The 24,043-nt window shown below is 41.4% G+C and overlaps 1 protein-coding gene across 4 annotated transcripts in view; it reads left to right on the top strand.

Annotated features, from left to right (window-relative positions):
* Positions 1-24,043, top strand: part of LOC133954239 (endonuclease V-like) — a 68,437-nt gene that overhangs the window by 22,435 nt on the left and 21,959 nt on the right. For 2 of the 4 annotated variants that reach the window (XM_062388583.1, XM_062388588.1), the window contains exon 8: positions 13,319-13,388. In XM_062388583.1, the coding sequence (XP_062244567.1) occupies positions 13,319-13,387 (69 nt within the window). In that variant the 3' untranslated portion in view covers position 13,388. The other 2 variants (XM_062388585.1, XM_062388584.1) reach the window with 2 other exon arrangements.

Raw genomic sequence — 24,043 nt, 5'->3', positions numbered from 1 at the left:
ATGCTGATCTCTGTCATGCTAACAACATGTTTAGATCTCTTCCTCTCCATTTAGTCGTCACAGTAAGGGCAAAGCGTTTGTTTTGTTGCTGTCATGCTTTCTATCGAGCTGAAATACAGAGCTTTTATTATGAAAAGTTGTGAACTTGGGTCTGAAGGTGGTGTTAATGAAAAAATGACAGCAGTTCAAGAACTCCTTCAAACTTGTACTTATATAAAACTCAAATATAACTTATGGAATGACGAGGAACAATTCTGAAGTAGCTCTGCATCAATTCGTTTTTTTCACAGTGCTCGTGTGTGTTTGAGGAGCTGAGCTGATACACGCTTCATGTACAGACGAGTGACAAATTCAATTAAAGAGTAACTGGAGCAGTTCATGTTGAAAATGAGCCTGTCATTAGGGCTAATTGCTCGGTCTGCATTAATCCAGCTACTCCCCTTCTCACGGGTATCAACCAAAAGACACTTCTCTTCCCTGCAGGGTCTTGAGCAAATATACCAGTCCTGAGTCCTCCTGAGTTCTCCATTTGTCATAATTTGGGGTTTTCACAGTGCAACTTTATATAATGTCACTGCTGATGTGACATTGTCATTCTTTATGGTGTCACAGTTGCAATAGTTCATAATGTCAAACTCCTCAGACACAATCCATGACAAGATAAGGATTTCATTGAACCCCCTCAGTTTGATGGTTGCGCAGAGTTTATACAGATTTTTGTCTGTCAGCAGAAATACACAAAAGCCAGAGGACAGATTACCTAAACACTTGAAAGAATGTGCAATGTGTCAGGAAAGAACTTGTTGAATTTTGGGTCGGATCAAGGTCAGGGGTCAGCTCCAGAATTTTCTTTTTCACTCTAATATTGCACGATAGAAAGTTTATCCACTTTTTTATTGATTTTTCACACTTGAATTTGTCGATCATGATGAAAATAACTGGCCTGTTTAGGGGACTTATATTTATGAATGTGTGCTATTTGGTGTAGCTCCAAATAAAAATTGCATTTAGTGAATTTACATCGTTGTTATAAGGGGCCTCGGCGAAGGTATGCTCTCTACACCGGCTTTGACTGAGGGGGTAGAGAAGAGGGACCCTTTCATGCCAAAGACTGTATGGATACTTCAGTTCAGAAAGGTGGAGTTCTGTGGGACCTTGCTTACTAGAGCACACCAGTGTAATTAACACTGAAGAATTACCGTGTCCCTGAGCGATTCCAGCAGCTCTTGCAGTGCTACTTGGACAAGTTCAATATGCATTTCACCTGCGGGAAATTCACCACAGACTGGCAGAGGCTGGAGATGAGCTGTGTCACTGGCTGCACAATCTTAGTGATTCTGTACCCGCAGCGATGAACCTTCCGGTTAGGTCAGCAGAGAAGTTGCGTCGAGGTGTAGTACTGGCATGCGGCATCCAACAGGCATCCATCAGGGCATTTCTGGATGATTTCCCCACCACAGCTAAATCATTCCCTGAAAGGAGATGGATTTTGGAGGACTTGGTTGAGCACACCGATTGGGCAAGGATAGAATTCAAACCTGCAGAATCCAGAAGCCTGGTACTGAAGAAGGGCCTTATCCAGGATTGGTTCTATCTTAAAATCGGAGAGGGCATCATCCTAACTGTCCAAGTGTCCCTGAAGTGCTTAGGGAAGTGGTACACGGCCAAACTCAATGACAAGCAGAGTCTGAAAGGGATTCTCATTCAAGCTGAAACCTGGAGGACATTGCTTTTTTACAAGGTACCCATCTCCACTATTGAAGGGATGGAGAGGAGATGGCTAGGCGTCTTGTGAAGTTTCTGCTCAATTGGCCTATACTGCACAGGCAGCAAGGTGCTGCTGCCAGGATCATCTGTGGTTGAGGAGTATAAGGCAACAAAAACACAGCATTCCATGATGTTGTGAGATGGTAAAGATAGAAAAGTATGCCAGGCAGATATTCAGGTCAGAACTGGTCGCAAGTGGCCAGCCAGCAGAGCGCTGAGGGAGGCTGAGGATCGCCTACATCATGCTGACAGACGTCTGGTCAGTAGCCCAGAGCAGGCTAGGTCTGGTTGCCTCACCAGTACAAGCTGGAACAAAACTAGACCGAAAGAGCAGCGTGGCATGTTGCAGAGGGAGGTCCACAAGACAGTGGAGGAAAACGGACACGTAAAGGCAGTAGCCATAAACAAGCTGCGCTGCTGAACAAGTTGGGAAGGTGTGCAAGGAGGACACTGACCTAGCATGGAAGGTCACCGGATTAAGTTTCTGATGTGTTCAGTGTATGATGTCCTAGCTTTTCCATCAAACTTCCACATGAGGGTTAGCCCCACCTGCACACTCTGACAAGCCTGCCAACCTCATGTTGATCAAGTTTGGCAGATGGTTGCAACACGACCAGATCTAGCACAGTTGGCTGACGATGTGAAGCAGGAAAGAAAGAAGGCAAGACCGCTTCCTAATGGCCCTCGTTTCATCCACTTTCCCAGGCCAGGGGAGAGTGCAACAACAGAGATGAGGAGCAAAGGGGTCCTGTCCAATTGGGATAAACCTTAAGATAAGGCTTAAATTATCTTAGGAATCAGCCTGCAGTATCTCAGGAGACCTGCTATCGCCATATGGTCTAACGTTATCAAGCAGGTGGTGCTTATCGGCTGTAGAGCTTTGCAGGGCAGTAACTTTGGAGAGCCCTTTGAATGCCTTGACTGGAAGGTCCAGCTAGAAGGCGGCTAGTAGCCACTAATACCAAGCAGGCAGAGGCGGCATCTCTGCAGAGATATGGAAGGAGTGGTGGCAGAGCCAAACTGGTAACAGGCCAATAATATCACAGGGTTGAGTGGTGGAAGCAGGCATAGTACCAGGACACTGGTGCTACTGTTGAGCTCCTGGAGATGTCATGGGCTTAAATTGATGAACCATAGGAAAGGAGGGTGCCCATTTGAAAACCTCAAGAAGCCACTCAACTGAGGCCCAGTTTAGAGAGATGCAATGAGGAAGGAAATTAAGGAGATATTTATGAACAGTCTCACAGATGGTGCAGGGCCACAGATGGTGCATGGGTAGTTACCTGTAAAGCTGAGCCAGTTGCGATAACCCCTATTGTATTTTGCATATTGTTTAGAGCAAAAGCATTGGATTTTGTTTCTTGTAGTTGTAGTAATCTGTAGTTTTAAAACCAATGACTGACAGTAGTAATCAACTGTCTCCTCAGTGTCTCAGCACTAAAAATGAACCCTTAACTCTGCTCTTTATTTTTCTCATATCCCACACCTGTAAGATCCTCTTACTTTATACGACAAGTAAAATAAACCTCTCCATCCACAGTTTGAAATTCCAAGAGAGGAAGATAAAAGGTGACATCATGTTTGGCTCCTGCAATGAAGGCTGATGTGTGGATGCACTGACGCAGAATCTTATGTCCCACAATGACACAGTCACATACATAATCTCTCTCGCACACACACAGTGGTGGGAAGTAGCGAAGTAGAAATACTTCGTTACTGTACTTAAGTCGATTTTTCACATATCTGTACTTTACTTGAGTACTGATTTTTCCTGATGACTTTTTACTTTTACTCACTACATTTGAACACAAATTTCTGTACTTTCTACTTCAAATATATAAAGAAGTGCAAATAGGGTATTGTTAAAAATATATTCTTACTCTTTGTATAACAGAGCAGGTCAAGGATCTCCGGGAGAAGACAAAAAACATTTGAGGCGTAACCAAATATACTCGAGGCGTTTAAGCTGGGCCTGCGACGGGCCTGACCTTTGGGCTGACCTTTTTGTCGGTCTGTTTCTGTATCTGTCTTACCTGCCTGCCTACCTGATAGAACCTTGCAGTCCCTTTGTACTCAGGATCTTTGGTTGTATCTGAACTGACCAGCCTGTCAGCACTCTCGGTTTTGTGGCCAATTTAGGTTTTGAACATTTCCTTCGTAAACTCCTGATTGTGTAAATAAAATTCCATACATGCACTTATCTCCCTACGTTTGTGTTCTTGCACACTAAGTCCTGCATCGTTCCACTGAACATATCAGAATATGGATTGAATTTTCGAAAGGCTTGTCCGAGTAAATTCCGATGCTGCCATATGTGGAACCTACGTGTGAATCATTTAACAACAGAAAGTCACAGGTAAAACATTTCCATTTGTTTCTTCTCTGTACTATCTTATTTCGTGTGCTAGAACTTGTTTCCCTTTGTTGAGTTATCATAAGGGGCATTGTGTATCATTCCTGCTACTGATGAAAGCTCCATTGTTTAGTGATATTTACAGAATTACACTTTGTAAATATCTAAATGACATTTAGTGGTTATACTGTGGTCTATTAGTGTTCTTAGGTAGACACAAGAGGCACTTGAAGTTCAGATGCACTAGTCCAATACTATTTGAACCTCAGCATCTGGGGTTCCAAATTTGTAAAATTATACATTATATGTATATTGTTGTTATAATTTCAGTTTAAATAAATCCTGAAGAGAACAATTTGGGGTTGTTTTGTGTCTGTGTAGGCCTACTTTAAAAAGCACTTTGCATTTTAAATTTTTGTACTTGTACTTTTACTTTTGATACTTGAGTACATTTCAACACCAGATACTTTTGATACTTAAGTCGATTTAATATGAGCTACTTTAAAACTTTTACTCAAGTCATTCTCTGACGGGTGACTTATACTTTTACCGGAGTCACTTCCAGGTAAGATATCTGTACTTTTACTCAAGTATGGCTTTCAAGTACTTTATACACCACTGCACACACATATACACGCACACACAAGCACAGAATGTTTCACAATCCATCTCAGTCGTTTTTTTATAAACCATAATAATTTCACCCTCATGCATCCCACACCTATTGAGTTTCTTTCCCATCTTTACTAAGGAGCGTGAACTTTCATTTAGAGTGCATTATTTCTTCATTTCACTTTTTTTTATATCGAAGCTTTTCCTATATCCTCTGTAAAAAAAGCCCCTGCTCACATGTAAATCTGCTCCTTCTAAAAACTTGTAAAAAGATGTAAAGTTTCTGCTGGTGTTTTTCAGTTTCAGTCCTGCTCCTCACACTCTATTTGTTCAAACTAGAGTGGCACTCACAAGAGTGTATATCTCCACCAAGCAACTCTCGTAATGAAACCACATGATTAATAAATGTGTGAAATGCCCATTCATACTGTGGTGCCTCATGTTCAACCAAGTCCAGCCGAAGGCAAAGTAAAATAAGTCATTCGGAATCTGGACATATAAGGAAACAAAAAGTATCTCAAAACGAAAGACCAGACTTTCAACAGCTCCAGAGAACATTTGATGTGGAGTAGTCTGACATCTTCCTCGAGTCATCGTCTTTGTTTTTACTTTGCGGTCACTGTGACAGTGAGAGAGGGACAAGCAGAGGTCAGAGAGCGGAAGCTGACTCATCAGGACGATGTTACATTAGTGACCAGACCATCCATCCATTAGCTACCACCATTCTTTTGAGGGTCGTAGGGGGCCGGAGCCAATTCCAGCTGATAGTGGAGTACACGCTGGACAGGTCACCGGTTTAACACACAGAGACAAATCTAACCCCTGTAGAAATATTTAGTTGGTTTTAGTTCATTCTCTTATAGAAACTGAGAACCCTGGAGTTGCTCAGTCATCCGTGTTTTTACTGGCATCCTGCCATCATGTGAGGTGGGACTGACTCTGGTTTTGATTGATACTAATTCAGTTTAGAAAAGTTGACTTCAAGCTTGAAGCAGTTTTACAATACATAACCTCATGTAAGCAGATACGAGCTCCCAAATGAAAAAAACAGCAGGAAAACTACAAGAAAGTTAATGACATACTGAGAGTTCCTTATGCGAATGCAGTATACAGCTGTGATGATCAGTCAGTATGCAGTAAATTGCCACCCATAGCCAATGATGCTGTAGATCAGATATTAGGTGTGATTTACAAACCAACAACAATATTGGGGCATAGCTTCTCTAATTTAAATAGAAGTGTAAACTAAAGATCTTTGGGTTTTGGTCAACAACTATTAGGAAGAAATCAGCAGATTACTGTGTAATACAAAAAATTATTGTTGCATTAGTGAAAAATAGAGCATGCATTCGTTAAATGGTAACTTGTGGTAAATTCAGTGACCTGGGATTGTTATATGGGCATTGTGTATTTCACACCTGCTTTTCTTTTCTGATATTTTAGTCTTGTAAAGAAATTCCTGCACTAAGCCCAAATCTTTAGACCAAACTACATTACAGCTCAGAACTTTGCGGAAACTTATATTTCAAAGCTTTGACATTTTTGATTTACCTATGAGGTTTCATGGATGAGTGACAAAACACCATCAAGACAGTAAATTATGTGGCCACTGAATCATCACCTAATCAACCTGCATCTGTCATTATATATATACATAATGCTGGTTTGGGTATATATTGTGGTTTCATATGTATATTCTTGGCCCATATTTGGTCCATTGGTCATTATCTCCAGGCTAAAATCCATTACTCAAGATAGTCAACCCCCTAAACCTCATCCTCAACATACACTAATGGGAAGACATCCACTGGTAATGGGACTCTGAGGAGCAGGCTGAGATGTACAGTAACAGCTTATCTCCAGACCTCTCCTCTCTGTCTGAGTGCTTTGCACAGAGCGGAAGTCGCTAATTACAATCCCTCTCTTATTGCAGTCACCTGTACTCTGCTGACTCGCCCAGTGCTGCCCTGTGCGCCTTTTCAGTTCTGTAATATCAGTTCATACAGGACTGTAAAACATTAGTGTGTCATCTAAAGTTTATCTGTTTGTTTTTCTGGCAAATAGTTTCCTGGAGGTATCAGAGGGGTTGAACTTGTATTTCAAGTTTCCTGACATTTATCTCTTGTTACATAAAAGGGTCTCCTCAGAGCACCTATACTAAAACGTCCTCCTTCACACCATGAGGCTCTTTGGATATCGGATGTATAACATTTTCTTATTAAGGGGGAATAAATGTGGATCTTCGCTCCACTCTCCAATTTGGGTTTCCATACATCCCTCCGCTGTGCCGGGCAGGAAGACGGGAAATGTAAAAGCTGTACAGCTGCACTCCCAGATTGCAGAAACAGATGGAATTTCAATGTGAGTGATAAGCGGTGGGGAGGCTGCATGCATAGAATAAAAGAGATTGAGAGAGGCTTTGTGCGTTTGTGGGTACCGGGATAGAAGGCAGGCAGTGTGTCAGTGTGTGTGTGCCACAGAGAGAGACAGAGAGAGATGTGTGTGTTTTTTATGCGGAGGAAGGAAAGGTTGTATTTATGTAAGAAGCAAGATTTCTTTTTTTAAAGTCTCCAGGTCCAAGAATTCATCCAGTGCAAGCCATAACAAAACCTATGTTTATTTGTGTGTGTGTGTGTGTGTGTGTGTCTTGCATTTGATGAGGCCACAATCTGACTGTTTCAACTTTCTCTCTTAACTCTCAGCCTCCTTGGTCTCCTCGACTTTATTCATCCTATCTGTAGTCTTCTCTTTCCGATATCTTTCATCCATGATATCCTCCCCCACCCCCCACTGCGTCTTCTCCACTCTGTGAATAATTCAGGCATGCAGTGCTAGTATAGTTTTGGTTGTTGTCACCTCTGCAGTAACACAAACACAACCCATACCAGTGAGCTTCCCCGCATACACACACACCCACACACACACACACACGCGCGCACACACACACACACACACACACACACACACACACACACACACACACACACACACACAGCCAACCAACAAAGCTCTTTGACGACACCAAAATAGCACCAGAGACTGAGACTCGCCAACTACGAATAATTATCCTTACAGGGTCTTTACACCATCTGTCATGTTCAACAGTCATTTTATCCTTTGTTAAAATAAAGACATTGATCAGTGCAGTTTAAAGAAATCACAGAATACAGCTGATATAATCCATCAACTAAGTATAATGCTTATCGCTTACATAAAGAGAACAACAACCGTTCTCGCTCACGTTTACACCAACGGCTCAGTTTCCACTTAAATTATCAAGTTGGAAACACACAAACCCAACTGGATTTTCTTGCTAGTTTTTGGACAACAAAGCAACCGCATGTCATCAGCACTTTAACCTTTAAACACACGCTAACTTTTGCAGCATGCTCATATATAATCAATCAATCTGTGATATAGGCCACATATTTTCATATTGTATTTATTTTTTGATAGGTTTTTGTTTTTGTATATTTATTCTCTGTTACTTTTCTTTCACTGCAATGTTGACATGCTGATGTTAAGCCATTGTGTTTATTGTGTTCAGCATCTTAGTTTACCAAATATATCAGGTGAACAATTGCTTATTAGCTGTAATCACAAAGTAAAGCTACGGCTGCTTGGATTGTCATTAATTTTGCACCAGTTTGGCTCCAAAGTGCAGTATTGATCAAACTTTGATCTGCTGGAAAAAAAACTGCAGAATGGTCAAGAGATCTAAGTCATTATGATTCTTCTGTCGACCAGATTTCATGTTGATTCATCTAGCATTAATGGAGACATTTCAGTCTGGAGCTTGGTGCTGGAGTGACTGGCTGACCTTGGTCCTTGGCTCTCAAATGTGAGGATGTACACACATCTTTTCTTAAATGTTCACTCAAAAGATTTTATGGTCAATCAAAACAATCAACAGATAAATCAATAATATGAATAACTGCAAACCCTGTGGATAGCAATGGCCCACATCACTTCCCCATTTGTTCCTCTTTTCAAACCAAATCCTATGTTGAGCAGCTAGAGCATCACTTTGAGGGAAACAATGTGTTTCATTGAGTTTGAAAGGAATAGATGAGAGACGGAGAAGCTTACACAGCCATAAAACAGTCCTGTTGGACAAGTGGCCGGGTGAAACGTCTGTGAGGCAGACACCAGTGCTCTGCTGGTGGCAGCCAGTGGAACTTTTCTGAAAGTGTTGTGAGGCTGTGACTGATTTAAAATGGAGCACCCCTCTGGGGATCGGGGCTGTCTAAATGTTAATATATGTCTGTCTGACACTCTGCTGCTGCAGCCACTGGACTCTGGACCTCCACCGAGAGATTGGTGTAGAGAGAGATGGAAGCTCCGCCCTGAGTTGGATATGAGAGAGAAGTGTAGATGAGAGGTGAAACAGAGGTTTGAGGAGAATGAGGGAGGGAGGGAGATCTGGAGGACCGTTTGGTAATCAGGGTGATAAAAAGGAATTTATGTGAGGGAAGGTGGATTAAAGGGAGAAGGAGAAATATAAAGATGGTTTTGAAAAAATGAAGGAGGGATGTAGAAAGGAAGAATGGGTCGAGCAGACTGCCATAGCTGCAGGGCTTCAGGGGCTTTGGGGGACCAGAGGATAAAAACCTGTCCCGGGCCACTGGACCAAAGCCATGACTCTGACACCTCTGTGTGTGTGTGCGTGTGTGTGTGTGTGTGACTGTGTTTGTGTGTGTGTGTGTGTGTGTGTGCGTGTGTGTGTGTGTGGCCCTAGCAGAGAGCCAGCAGGCCACATCTGTTCACCTGTGCAGTCCCACCCTGGCAGGGACTGTGGCGAGAGAATAACCAGCTCTAAACTGATACAAATTCAGGCGTGGGTTTTCTTTGCTCCGCAGCAACACAGCTGTCACAATCTCTTCAGTTTCCCTCAGTCACTCTCCTTCCTCTCTCTCTTTTTCTGGTGAGCACAGTGTGATCTCTTGTGGGGTTAAAAAAACAGAGTGGAAAAACTGCATTTTCAAATGGTTTGTTTTTAGGTTCATGCCAACTAATTATAAATTAATTCTCAAACCATTAATGTTGGTTTGTAAAAAATAATACAGGAGCTGAGATGTGGATGGTTAATTGGACAGATTTCTATCACTCTGCCAGGTTTGAGTATCAGTGACACGATGAGTCAAAACACTTTTTTTGTTAATGGCCCGGTGAAGTGCAGAATCGAATCTGGGGCGATTTGGACATTAGACCAGAGCTCTGCAGCACCTTTGGCTGGGACGTGAGTAACTTTTGCATGGACTGAGTCGAACTTGTCCAAACTTCGAATAAACATGTTAACAGCTCTTTGTGCAGCAGGAGCTTTCGGGCTCTGTGGACTGAGTCCTCAAGCAGGTCAAGGGTTAACTACTGCTGATCACTTTTACAGTTTCAGGAAGAAAACTGCAAACATCATTCACACAAAGCAAGCAAGCAAAAAAGACAGAACATTTACTGTAATTTAAGGGTAGGTTTAAGCTATAAACATCATTACAAACAGTAATGCATTAATATAGATATAACTGCAGGAAAAATCTGACATTGTGGGGAACAAAATCTTCACATAAACTAGTTGAGACTAAGCGGGAAGGTGATTGTCTATTTGCTGAAGCCTCTCCAAAGCTTTGAGGACAATTATCCATTTAGAATGAAACATTCACCATCTTTATACCTTTTTAAAGGTAAGTTGAAAACCCACTTGTTTCCTCAAGCTTTTTGATGTCCTAAAGTTATTATAAACTTTTTAGATTTTATTGAATTGATTTAATTTATTATTTTTCTTGTTTAAATGCATTTTAAGAATAATCTTGACTGAATTCGTTTTGGGGTATATTTTTCATTTGGTCATATATCTGTATTAAATTACATTTCATCAGCTGATGGTTTTGTCCAAAGCGACTTACAATTAGTACACTCAACATTCATGAGGGGCCATTTAGGGGTCCAGTGTCTTGCCAAGGACACTTGGGCATGCAGATAGGAGAGAGTGGGGTTTGAACCGGCAACCCTCTTGTTGGAGAACCACCACTCTAACCACTAGGCCACACCGCCCTATATTCTACAAGCCCCCTTTTTTCTACATGCTTACAGCTTTAAGTCGCTGTATATTAGACTCAGAGCAATGCACACACACACACACACACAAACACAGGCCCTTCCCAGCTGTTCACATCTTCAAGTCAAACAGCCTCACTGAATCAAAAGATTAAACAAAATACAAATAGTCAAACTGGCTTTTACATCTGTTATAATTACAGTTTATAACAGTGCCCTCCTGTGTCCTTCCTCCAGTTTGATTGATTGATTTATATATGGCTTCAAAACACACAAATCCAAAGTGAGAACACTCATTTCTTATTTGATCAAGAGTTGGTTACGGAACATGTAACAAAAATTCCAAAAAGTAATTTCACCATTCTATAGATTCTCTCAGACATTTCTCTCTTATTATTGTTAACTAATATTAAATGAAACACAGTTTACAGTTCTGCATTAGCATACAAAAAGAGCACTTGACTATACAAGCTATTATGGCTATTATAATTGGGCACACTTTGGCCATGGGGTAACTGTTATCTGTGAATGCAAATATTCAGGGTCAAGCCTACTGATGATATTGAACATGTGATGCAGCTTCTGTTGTTCTTCCCAGGGCTTTACAGACAGCTCTTTTCTTACCTCTCGCTACCAGCAGGAGTTTGACAAAATGTATTCCATAAATGCTCAGTTAAGTCATTTTGCATCACCAACAATCAGATGGTGAATTTGTCATGTAAAGTGTAACAGGCCTTATCCAAATGGCTCGGTGTTAATGAGAAGATTCTCAGTAGAAAATGAAATGTTTTGTTCGGTAAAGCTGGATATTCCATTTACCGGCACTCATAGAAAATCCTTTATTGTTCCTGAATGTGTAGCAGATGTCTGAAATACAATATCTTCACTGTGACTCCAACTGAACATAGAGCTAATTATTGATGAGTCACCCTCCTACACATTCTACAATGAGAGGGATCTCAGTCTTATTCAAATTTATCGGAAACTTATTGCAATAAAAGATGTACAACACTGATCAGCTTCTGATCCTGTATTACCCCCCTTTGTGTGATATGTCTTGAGATGTAATTTTTCTTTCTCTGCCAAAAAATGTTTCACGTCATCAAATGAGTAGAATAATACAATCCTCAATGAGTAGTACTACGTACGCTGAATGTGCCCTGGAAGCTTTGTAATTTAATTGCCAGATAATTAATATGGTGATGGCAGGAAAAAAGACCAGAGGTGGATGATGTGAATTAAAGTTGAAATAGACAATCAGCGATTAAAAGACAAGTGCTGTCGGGGGCAGCAGTGGATTTCTGCGGGCCGATGTTGACAAAGGCTCCAGGATCGTCAAAGCTGCTTTATTTTTAATATATAAAGAATCAGAGAAGCCCTTATGTTGAGCCTTGAGGCATCCCACAAGTGAAGCTTAATGTAAGTTCAATCAGGAAGTCTACTTGTGTGTCCAATTCATTCACTACTCTGCCGGCTTTTCCCTGCTTCTTCTTATCAGATGACTGAGTGTGTATGGTAATCCAATCCAATTTTGCCATGATCTCAATCAGCCAGTCACGTTGTTGCTGTTCATTTTAAATCTGTTCAACTGCTGTCCTTTCAGTGGTTTACTGCAACCCTCCTCCTCCTCCCCAGTTACCTCCACTTTCCTTATTCTGTGTCCACTCATCTCATTCAGATCATTATTTAGATCCCTTCGACCACCACCACTGACTATATTTCTAACCTTAATGACATCACAAGGGGTCTAATGGACTCTCATTTATATCACTTTCACGTTTTTTTTTTTCTGTGCACGGAAATGCATTTGGCTCACTTTCCAGTTGCAGTCTCTCCTGATTGGAATGTCCTTATGCTCTGACATTGTACCAGCCCCTCATCCATGAATAATGGTACAAATCAAAATTGTAGTAAGTTCTTGAGATGTCTGCTGATTGGATTATGAATGCCAAATGAACAGGGGGAGGGTTACCGTGAGTAGTTTACCTGATTAAACTACATTTTGTCACATCCACCGTCTCAACTTTTGTGTCACGTTGCCTTGATGGAGTCTCACAATTTTGTATTTGTAATGAGGGACATTGCCTGTGGGAAGGAGCAGCACGGTAAATAAGTGGTGGATTTTCTGTCATTTGTGGAGCTTAAGAGGACATCAGAAAAAATAATGCTTAAATGATGGGACCGGAGAAGCAGTGCTGTGATATCCTAATGATGTTTAGATGGAGATGCTGCCTCAGAGACATTTGTACAACAACTGATTTGTCAGATAATGATTTGTGTTGTTTGTCAGATTTGGCAGCAAACACACAGGCTCAGTTTGCTCTGTGTGTGAAGTCAGCATCAAGGCACTTAATATTAATCTCAGACTTCAGACGAACGTGTTCAGTGATCAAGGACGTTCCTGCTCGGCTTTGAGAAGCTGACAAATTGCAAACGCTGTGTGAAATATTGTTAAATGTGGAATCTCGCCCTCTTTTTCACTTCTTTTTTCCCTCTCTCCCCCTCCACCTGTGTTCCTCCTCTCCTCTTCCACAGGCCGACTGTCGCTCCAGAGAATACCTACGCATACACTTCTCACCTGCAGACACAGAAATCAGAGAATGAGGTAAGTGACAAAGTCTTCATCATGCACGTCTCTATTCTCACTTTCCTGAGCGCACTTTCACACGTGCAACTTTGCTCGTGTTACTTTGGCGCATGGTGAGAAGAGTAATTTATACAGTCTTAAATAGGATTAAAAGCCACAGCAGTGAGTCACTGAAGAATTCCCCCTAATCCTACAGTAAACCCAGGTTGTTAAAAAGCCAAAACAGTCGCATCTACTTCGCTGTTTAAATTAAACAAATTAAGTGTTGAGGAGGATAAATGCTGGTGTCATCAGAAAACTGTTAAATGTGCACAAGAAGAATTCATGCTCCATTTGCACAAGATAAGATTAAACCCGTGAAATTAAACATATACTATATGTAGCCATTCTTTATAAAAATGTTAAAAAACAAGTACACTTATGTTATACGTTTTGATGACTTCTGTATTTACATTAACCCAAATTATTCCCTCAATGTTCAAACCCAAGGAAATCCTGAATTTCCTATTGGTTACCATTTAATGCATTACATTTACTCTTGGCTCCGTCTCTGCAATAACTTTGACGTATGACAAAACTAAAACACGCAGTGGTCACTCATAATGGATCATGGTAAATGGTCTGTATTTAAGAGCTTTTCTTGATGACCGCTCATAGAGCTTTACAGTACAGTGTTTGCCTTTCACCCATTCACACACACATTCATACAGTGCATCTATCACTTTTCTCTGTGGTATTGTGGGGTAGTTCACTTTGGATGGGGAAGATGGGGATCAAACCACGACCTTCTGTTTAGAGGACGACCACTCTAACAATGATCCACAGCCCCATCCTGATGATTTATTGTTCTTTCTACCATAACATGACTAAAACTTTAGTTGTGTTAAGATTAAGATTAAGATGCATTTATTAGTCCCAAACACATGCACAGACATGCAAAGGCACACTCATGCAGGTAGGGAAATTTAACTTCTGCTTTTGACCCATCTGGTGCAGGACACACAGAGCAGTGAGCAACCATGTACGGCGCTCGGGGAGCAGATGTTGGGGGAGTAAGGTGCCTTGCTCAAGGGCACTAGACAGGGTAGGGAGACTCTTGGATTTTTGGACAGATCAATCCAGGCTCGTCTTTTGTTGTCTCTCCGTGGAGTCGAACCAGAGACGAACCAGAGACCTTCTCTGCCCATATATAATAGTCCAAGTTTCTGCCACTAGACCACTGCGCCGTCATTTCACGTCCTCTGTCAGCAGGGAGGTCAGAGGTCATGTAAAAACAACCATTCAGCTTCTGGAGACTCACTGTTGTTTTAAGAGTGGGGCTGTAACCCTGGCTTACTGTTTCGGTGACAGTGTACAACTCTATTCTGCAGCACGAGAGGTGGAAAGTTTGGGAGTTTAATCTGCTCCGACAGGTTCTCTGCATTTTGGGAGGGTTGAGCATGGGGCAGAGGTGATGCAAGGACGCTCGAGGTTAGGCAGAGATGCACAGGCAGAGAGAGAGAAGCAGTGACGAGGAGAGAAACACGGCTTTGATCCTGTGACTCTCATCTGAAATAACAGGCAGCGCCGCTCGGTTCGGCCCAGCCTTCTCATTACCGATCAAAGCTGAGGCCCGTTAGCACGACTCAGAAACTCCGAAAACCCAATCATCATTCACCCCTTAGTATTTTCAAACATGCACAGAATTGAACATTGGGGATCCAGATGCAGCTCCTCATGTTCACTCACACTCATATGTTTATATGTGCACTCACACTTGTTCACAAGAGGATGTGTGCACACTCCCATCCCTCAGCGAGCCCCACTGGGAAGCATAATGGGGTGTCCATGTTGATCCGCTCAGCAGCTCCCTGATGTGGTGAATCCTCTGAGTGCACTGCTCGCTTTGATCAGCCTCTCCACAAAGAGACTGAGACAGGAAGAGAGGCTTTGTGCTGAGTAGGCAGGGCTGCAGCAGGTTCCTCCAGGCCCTAACCCAGCACTACCCTCTCACTCAATCACTCCCTCACTCAACAGGCTGCACACACACGTTGGATCAGATGTCCTGACCAGTAGCAACAGAAGCATGTGGGCTATACATGTGATCCTGTGATTTCTCATACTAGCGTAGTGCCTGCTCTAATCCTGCCGTCCATCCATTCACACACACATGCATACAGTGCAGCACTGTGCCAGCTGAGATTGCTGGACCATTAATGTTGTGTTTGAATTTGTTACTTGACGAAGAATTAAAAAATGCTGAAAGCAACTGGTTTATCTCTGGCTGTGTTTGGGAGACCCCAGTGGCATCGTCTATTGCCACAAAAAAGTTGTGGTAATCCTACGGGATTTATCTGCAAGTAAGATTTCATAATCAATGTTTTTTTAATGAAAGTGAGATTTTTGTTTTTTTATTACTTGGGTGATTTATGTCCAAAATTTCACTGAAATTCAAGTTCGTAGGTTATTGTGCTTAATTTCTTGACTTGTAACTATTGAAACTTAAGGAGTCCTGCAGTAAATCATCATGCTTTTGTTGATGAAATAAAAAATAAATAAATGTCATTCAAGGTGGAGGCAAAAATGTAAACAATTTTGTGATCTCCAGTCACTTTCACTGCAGCGATTTTACACACATAAACAAACTGTATGAAAACTAAAGTCGGACTTGATGATACACACACAGTGTTAACAGTTCACAGTGTGAAGACATTATTTAAAAACTATTAATGACTCGGCTCTTTAACTCTGCTGTTTAATGGAATCGGAACGGGATTTTTATGCTGTTTTATATCTTTTTCAATTTAGGGTTCATATGGCGAGTGATAAAGTGGATCCAGAATCTGTGTTCAATTCCCCACCTCACGTCTATATCATGTTTTTACCGTCTACAAAATGTTTGTACGCATGGGTCAGAGTTACAACAAGTTTGTTTTTATCCCAACGTTTACGTGATAAGAGGCAAACGCTTTTTTCAGATCCCTGTTTTGTGCCTTCTGTGTGATGTGTGGCCTTGACGGACGCTTGTCTCTGAATGCTTTTTAGTTTTCATGTATTGTTGTGATGGTGATGTTTTTAGAGATGTTCAAGCCTCCAGCACCCGAAGAAAATGAGTTTGTTACAAAAGGAGTGAAATGATTTTTGGATATTGTGGAGTTGCCTCATTACATTCCTGACGGGGCATGGAAAATAGCTTTGCAAGGAGAAACAGTTTTTATGAAAACTGTGTGACCTTTGTTTTCTTTTTAAATCATTGAAATGTTTCTGAAAATCCATCAAATGTCTTTTGCTTTGGAGTTTCCTCCTGAGCTCTCTATATGCTACCAGGTAATGATTGTTGACGTGTCAATACACAAATTGTTATGTCTCTTCAAGGTGTCTTTAATGAAGTCCCTATTTTGGAAACATTCTCCTCCAAGAAATGGGTAAGGATCTTCCCAGTGTTCCCCTGCACACCGGCCCTGGGGGTCGAGCGGCTCCACAGCAGACTGTGGTCCGTGTCCCAGGGAGGCAGATTCTCTGTCTATGTCAAAGAGAGAGGAGAAAGACATGAAAGATGGAGCAGCAGGCGAGGAGATGAAGAGATCCGAACAGAGGAAGGAATCAACAGGGGTGCGGAGGGAGGAAGGGAACGAGCATGGGAAAATCAATGCCTGTGAGAGAGAGAAAAAGAGGAGTGAAGACATCAGTGGCTAGTGACAGAGTGATATGCTGCTCGTTCCTGGATTTAATAGCTGCAAAAGTCATTTTGCTGTAACAAATAAACAAATTTCAGATTACCTATTAAAAAGCAAAGAAATCCTTTTAATCAACAGATTACAGTTAATACCAGAATATAAATGCAATATTAAGTTCTTTATCCACAGTATCAAGTATTTTGAACAGAAATTGTCATTTCTTCTCTTTTGTATTTTAAAATAACTATTTGTGGTATTCATATGTTGCTGTGACCTTAGAACACTGAAATTAAATCAAATTATCTTTGAGTCCAAGCGACAACTGATCAAATGTCGAAGAAATTATCTTTAGCCGTCTTGAGATATCACATCCAAGAGACTGGAAACAAGTTCTTTGAGGCCACCTTGACCTTTGACCACCGAAATCTGATTAATCAGTCTGTCCAAGTGAACATGTGTGCCAAATCCTTATCAGGCCATTTAGTCAAAGTGAGTTTTGCCAGATGTAAGGAAATTCCTTGGTTAGTCAATAACATTCACAGGAACATGAGGTCACTTTGACCTTAACCTTTGACCTAAAATCCAAGTTCAAGTGAATCTTTGTGCCAAATGTGAAAGGTTTGCCTCAAGGCGTTCCGGAGTTATCACATTCACATGATACAAAATGTGCTTTGTGAAGTCACAGGGTCCTTGACCTCTGATTTCGACCTCCGAATTCTATTAGATCATCCTAGAGTCCAAATCAATGTTTGTGCAAAATGTAATCACATTTGCTTTGGGAATTCCTGATATAACGAGACCAAAACAACGCAAGGTCTTGTAACCTTGACCTTTTTACCTTCAACCAGCAAAATGTTATCAGTTCATCTTTGAGTCTAAGTTAATGTTTGTACCAAATTTGAAGACATTCCCTTAAGATGATTTTAAGATATCACAGACTTGACCTTTGACCAGCAAAATCAAATCCCCAGCTGTCGCGGAGGCATCAAAAGTAATGAAGTGAAGGATGTGATCTTATTTAAGATCCTCACATTAACTTACATTCTCCCTTTTTTAGAAATGATCAATGTCTGTGAGTGTGAGTTGTCTTCATGGTTTATTGTGGCAGATCTTTAAATCCCATATTAACAGTTATCTCAAACTATCAAGTAACCATCCAGGGTCAACTATGGGGATTGTATTAATTCAATTCATGCTGTAGTACAAACTTTACTGCCCTTTTCAAAAACATTTCTAAAATGTCATGGAGCATGTTGTGGAGGCAGTCGGCCCGAGGCGGCTCTCATTAAAAAGTAATAGTGGTACAAGGACATTGCTTGTTGCTGTAGGATCTACTCAGCCTCAGTATTAACTGATGGACTGAGGTGCAGTCAATGTTTCTTCTCCTTCCCCTGTCTCTTTCTTCCACCTCAGAGACACCATATCCAGTGTCAGCCTGACATTTATAAATACCATCACCTCACCTCGAGTTGGACCGATTCAGATTAACCTGTTAAGGTTGAATTATCTCCTTCTGGCCGCCATGTGTGAAGGTGTGTGCACATGTGTTTTTGTCACAGGTCATGTCGGTTTAGACTTTTGGTTGGTCAGACAGGAAAAAGGTAAATGTCTCCAGTTTGATTCACACTAAATCTGTCAGGTGTCAGGAGTTTTCTTAAGACTTTAATGGAAATCTGTGTCAATCGACCTTCTCATTCCAAAAATGTCTGTCTGTTTTGACACGCTTTAGTACATTCCATATTATTAAACTTTGAATAAACCAGGACCGGGGCTCTGTTGCAGTCAGTGGGGGGGATGTCTGTCATACCAAATTATTTAGATAATTACATTATTTGTATTAACAGACTTTTATAAAAAAAGCTCTGTGCACAACATCCAGCACACAGGCAATACAAAGTTACAGTATATTGTAGAACAGTTTGAGGAGGACTCACTACTTCTGAATTAGCTCCGGAGCTTTAACACAAGGCAAGAGAACAGTCTCAGGAACATGACGGGTTTATATCCATTTGAATCGGGATACTGTGAGTGTTCACAGGTAACTTTTGCTGCACAGTGACACTGGTGGCTGGAAGTGTTGAGTCCGATGATGCTAAAAGCTAAAATGTGGTTCAACCAGCCCAGTAAGAGTCATAAAGTCAGAGATCTCACTCAGTAGGGTTATACCCATACTAGACAAAGTTACACCCCATGCATATAAAGCAGGGGGGTAGTGATCAGCATGGCTGTCTTTCTGTAATCACTTAGTTTCAGAAATTTGCAGTTCTGGTGATCAGGCAGTAACTTTTAGCCTTTTGATCATTAATTGAAAATTAGATTTTTTTTCCATGACAGTTAATTTAACTTGACAAAAAGAGGGAGAAACCTTTTAACTCTGCTGTTTCTCCAATAGAACAGAAAGATGGTTAATCTCTCCAAATTCACTGGAAGACATTGAAAAGTCCTTATAAGGATGGCTGCACAATCCTGCGTGTGTGTGTGTGTGTGTGTGTGTGTGTGTGTGTGTGTGTCTGTGTCCTGAAGGACTACAGTCTTTTGCAGTGTGTACCAGGTGTTCGCCCCAGACTGACCCAGTCCGTGAAGTAAACAGTTCTGATGCCGACTCTGCTTCTAAGGGACGACAAATAAAACATGTTAAGGTGACTCAGGGGCACAAAGCTTTAATGATATATTTTTCTCCTCTCGGTCTGTCCCCTGCGCTCTGTCCCTCTGTTCTTGCACTCTTTTTCTCTTTCATGCAGACACACTAAGTGAATTCCGGAAGTAAATTGTTAAATATGATATGTAAGATTCCTATCTTCTAGTGCATTTTTTGTTTGTTTTTTACTACTAAAGAATAATGTTATACTGAGTTCTGGGAACAAGACAACAGAATAAAAGCAACACAAAGTTCTGGTTAGCCAGACTCACTTGGAAACTAAAGGCATATATAAATTACTCCTGCTGGATGTATACACCCAAATATTTGCATAAAAGTGTGTGTGTGTGTGTGTGTGTTTGTGTGTGTGTGTGTGTGTGTGTGTGTGTGTGTGTGTGTGTGTCTGTGTCTGTGTGTGTGTGTGTGTGTGTGTGTGTGTGTGTGTGAGTGTGAGAGAGAGAGAGAGTTTGGTCACCTGTCTGTTTTCTGCATGCAGCCAGAAACACAGAACAACACTGCTTTAAACAAGGTTGTAAACAAAGACAAGTTGGACAGGGTGTTTCATGCGTCTTCGCCCTCTCCTCCTCATCCTCCCTCATCTTCCACTGTTCAATAGTTGTTGAAATTATGGCTACATTTATGATTGAGACATTCTCCTCCACTTTACAATCCCCCAGAGCAGAGGTCTTCAACAAGGGGGTCCGCGACCCCTAGGGGGTCCGCGGAGGTACTGCAGGGGGGTCGCAAAATGTTTGGTTGATTCGATTTTTTTTAATATTTAAAAAAAAATATATAAATTTTCTAACCAATTTTTTTCCCACTAATTTAGATGTGTTTAAATACACATTAACATGCATCCAACATATTGAGAGGCTGATTTGACCCTCTGCCTGACAACCTCCATCCGTCAAAGGTTAGATAAGTTGTGTGCTACCCATCAGGGTCGAACATCTCACTAATGTGGGAGTATGTGTGCCATCCACAGATGGCTTGAGGATTCACTGTCTCTTCTACATGTATGTTTAAAATAAAAACATGAATCTGTGAATTACTTTAATAGCTCAGCGTCGTATTCAAGATGAATAATTATAAATGGCAGTGGCATGGCCAAACGGTATGTAGCACATGTTTAAATTAAAAACATGAATATATGAGCCTGTGTTATATTTGAATATCTTAGTATTGAATGCACAATAACGGGGTAGCTATGTTTATATATGTCACTAGGCCCAGATTAATAAAAAACACAATTTCATACAAAATATATAGGGGGTCCCTGCTCCATCTCTCCACCAGTTTGGGGTCCTTGGCCTGAAAAACGTTGAAGACCCCTGCCCCAGAGTGTTTCTTCTATTTTCCTCCAGTTTAGTCGTGTTGACCTTGTTTCACCATCTCCACTTATTGTTTCCTCACTGGTTATAGTTTTACTGGCTCGGCTCCACAGCGATGTATGTGTTTATACTGTATCTGTATTAGTGTGTTTATGCAATGATAGATAGGAGGGAGGAGATAAATTGCAAAAAAAGGTCAGAAAGTGTTATTGTGAAGGGGCTTGTGCGAGTGCGTGTGCGTGTGCATGTGCATGTGCGTGTGCGTGTGTGTGTGTGTGAGTGTGTCTGTGTGTGTGTGTTTACATGCTGATTCAGGGGGTAGGGAGCAGAGATGACAGGTAGGGAGATAAATCAAGAAACGGTTGAAAGTTAAAGGGTGGGTGGGAGCAAGAGGAGTAGATGCACAGATATGGCCTCATTGGACTGTGACAGAGTTTCATTCAGTTTTATTGGTATTCGTTCATCTGTTTCCATGCCAACAGAGATACAAAGTGCATAGGAATAAGACAAAAGTAAAAAGTGCACATTGCACATTTATAGAGCACACCTTTGAAGACTGCCTGAGTGGAGGAAGGTTGTGAAGGGGATGATGTGGAGGGAGTTGCAGGGGGAGAAAAGCAGCTGCGTGATGTGGAGGCCTGCAGAGAAAAGACCATTCCCTCTTCCCTCCCCTCCCTCTTCCTCCTCCTCTCTTTATCCATCCTCCCTGCTGTCTGTCTGATGCAGCGGAGGAGAAACCGCATCCATTTCATCTTTCCCGGCCTTACACTGAAAAACCTTCAGTGTCGCGTTAAGCGCCGCCTCGCCTCTCTCTGCCAGAACGCCACCAAGCGCTGCTCAAGTGTTGATGAATTGCCACCACCTGCCTCATTTTTCACCACTGCCACCTCGTCATCAAACACACTGACACAAAACCCTGTGCACTCCTCAGCGATAACAAGAACAATCGCTGAGCCCCAGGAATGAGAGATGGGAAGACAGAGGGAAAGGGCAAAAGAGCGGGGGATATGTGGATGGGGTCTAGGGAGGGGGCAGACGCAGAAAACGAGCTGTAGCAAACATCTCTCCATTTGGTTTTTGATCGACAGGGTGGGGCGCAGTTTGCCAATGACAACAAACAATGTTCTAAGGAGCAAGACTTTTATCTGAGTTAAACACAAGCACTGTTAAATTGTTCGCATTGTCACTTGGCTGTTCTGAATCCCCGCCACCTACCCTGATTGCTTCAGGAGGAATCAAAGAAGCACTGAGTCAGTGTGTTAGAAAAATCCCTGTGGCTGCCCAACAGCTGTGAATCTTAACAGTGTCACTGCAAACAATTAAGTTACCCGCAAACCCCTGTCGTAACGTAACACTGTCTATTACAGCAGCTGCGTGACTGTAAATCACAGCCTGAGCCGGTTGACTTGTGGAGGATGAGCCGCGCCACAGACTGAAGCAGCCAACTGCTGCGTTCAGAGACGCTACCGCAGAAGAACGGACCGGAGGCCGGGGAGAGACACTCTTAGATGATTGAATCAATAGAATATTCACTTGTCTGTTTCTCATTGCTCTCGTTATGCTTTGACCTTTTCCTGTGACTGTGTGTACTCCTGGTAGATGATGTTAGTGAGTGGTCTGGAGCTTTACACATTGAACTGTGTGGAAAGAGCTTGTTTGTGTAAACGCATGAAGGCAGGAGCATTTTTACTTCATATGTTTCCACCAGCTTGTGCACATTTTCAAGCTGAACCGAACAAAACCAAGGGATAAATAAGATGGAAGATTGTAAAGTCTTTACGCCTGGCTGAGATGGAAGATGAGATAACAGATTTTTCAAAACACACCTTGGCGTTTCGGTCCATGCTTCTGCTTCCTGCACCGCAGACACATCCTTCATGTCATCCTGTCACTCACTGTTACCTGCCTTCACTCGTACAGAGAGTGCTGACTGTGAAGAATCAAATACAAACACATGTCAGCTGTGTCTGTAAAAAAGTAGCTGACAAGAACAACAGGCAAAGTGACAAAATCATTACACCGAACACAAATGGATTGTCTTGATAAATCAGAGTTGGCTTCTTGAAAACGATTGTTAAAAGAAAAGTTGATAGAAATCCACATATTTACTGACATTAAGCACATACATGTAAACCTAACTAAAGAAAACATGAATATGAAAAAGTCGGTTTAATTGATTGTATGCACTTGTGGTACAATTATTGTGTTGAGTTTAAGGCTGTAAGTAAAGATTCATATTTTTTTGCAATTAAAGGTTCTGTGCGTAGGATTTAGTGAGACCTAGTGGTGATGTTTGATATTACAACAAACCTACACCCTCTTTTTCATATTGAGGTAAACTTTAAAAAAGACCCTTACTGGATCTAGTGTTTGGTCTTCATGCTCCTCATTATATGTAGATATAAAGGTTCAATAGTAGCTAACTAAAATACAATGAATTTTACTTCAAGGTGATTACACACTACTTAAAACATAATTAGAATCATAAAATCTTTGCTCAAATATCCTGTACATCTGACACACTGGTCCTTTAATTTAATTACTGTCTTGATTTGCTTGTTTATATACTAAGGTAAGGTCGTGAAATGAAAAGTGTTTTGTGTGTCACAGTCAAAATCCTAAAATCACTCGATAAATTTTAACGATAAACCAAGAATATTTCTAAGGAGCTTAATGACCTATTGTTAAAATGTAAGCCAATTATTTTTCTGACAGTCCACTAACTACTAAATCATTTACAGTTTATTTAATCTTCAGAGGGCTCATTTGATGTAAAGACTTCTGCATTATGAAGTACAGTTAAAGCAATATTTAATCATTAGTTCAATAAATACAACGGCCTAGCTGTTGTTTACTATGCAAATTGCAGTTGACATTTAATAACTATGAAAGTTATTAAATGTCTTTTGTGGTAAAATACCTTGAACCTTGACCTCCAAAATCGAATCCGTTAATCCTTGAGTCCAAGTTAATATGTTTCCCTCAGACAGATGAAAGCATCATGCCTCTGGCTACTACTGTGGCAAGTATGGAGACATAAAAATACAA

The sequence above is a fragment of the Platichthys flesus genome, chromosome 5 (genome assembly GCF_949316205.1).
Source record: "Platichthys flesus chromosome 5, fPlaFle2.1, whole genome shotgun sequence".
NCBI classification, from domain to species: Eukaryota; Metazoa; Chordata; class Actinopteri; order Pleuronectiformes; family Pleuronectidae; genus Platichthys; species Platichthys flesus.
Note: the sequence above shows the minus strand (reverse complement) of the source record. Positions and strands in the feature narration are given on the sequence as shown.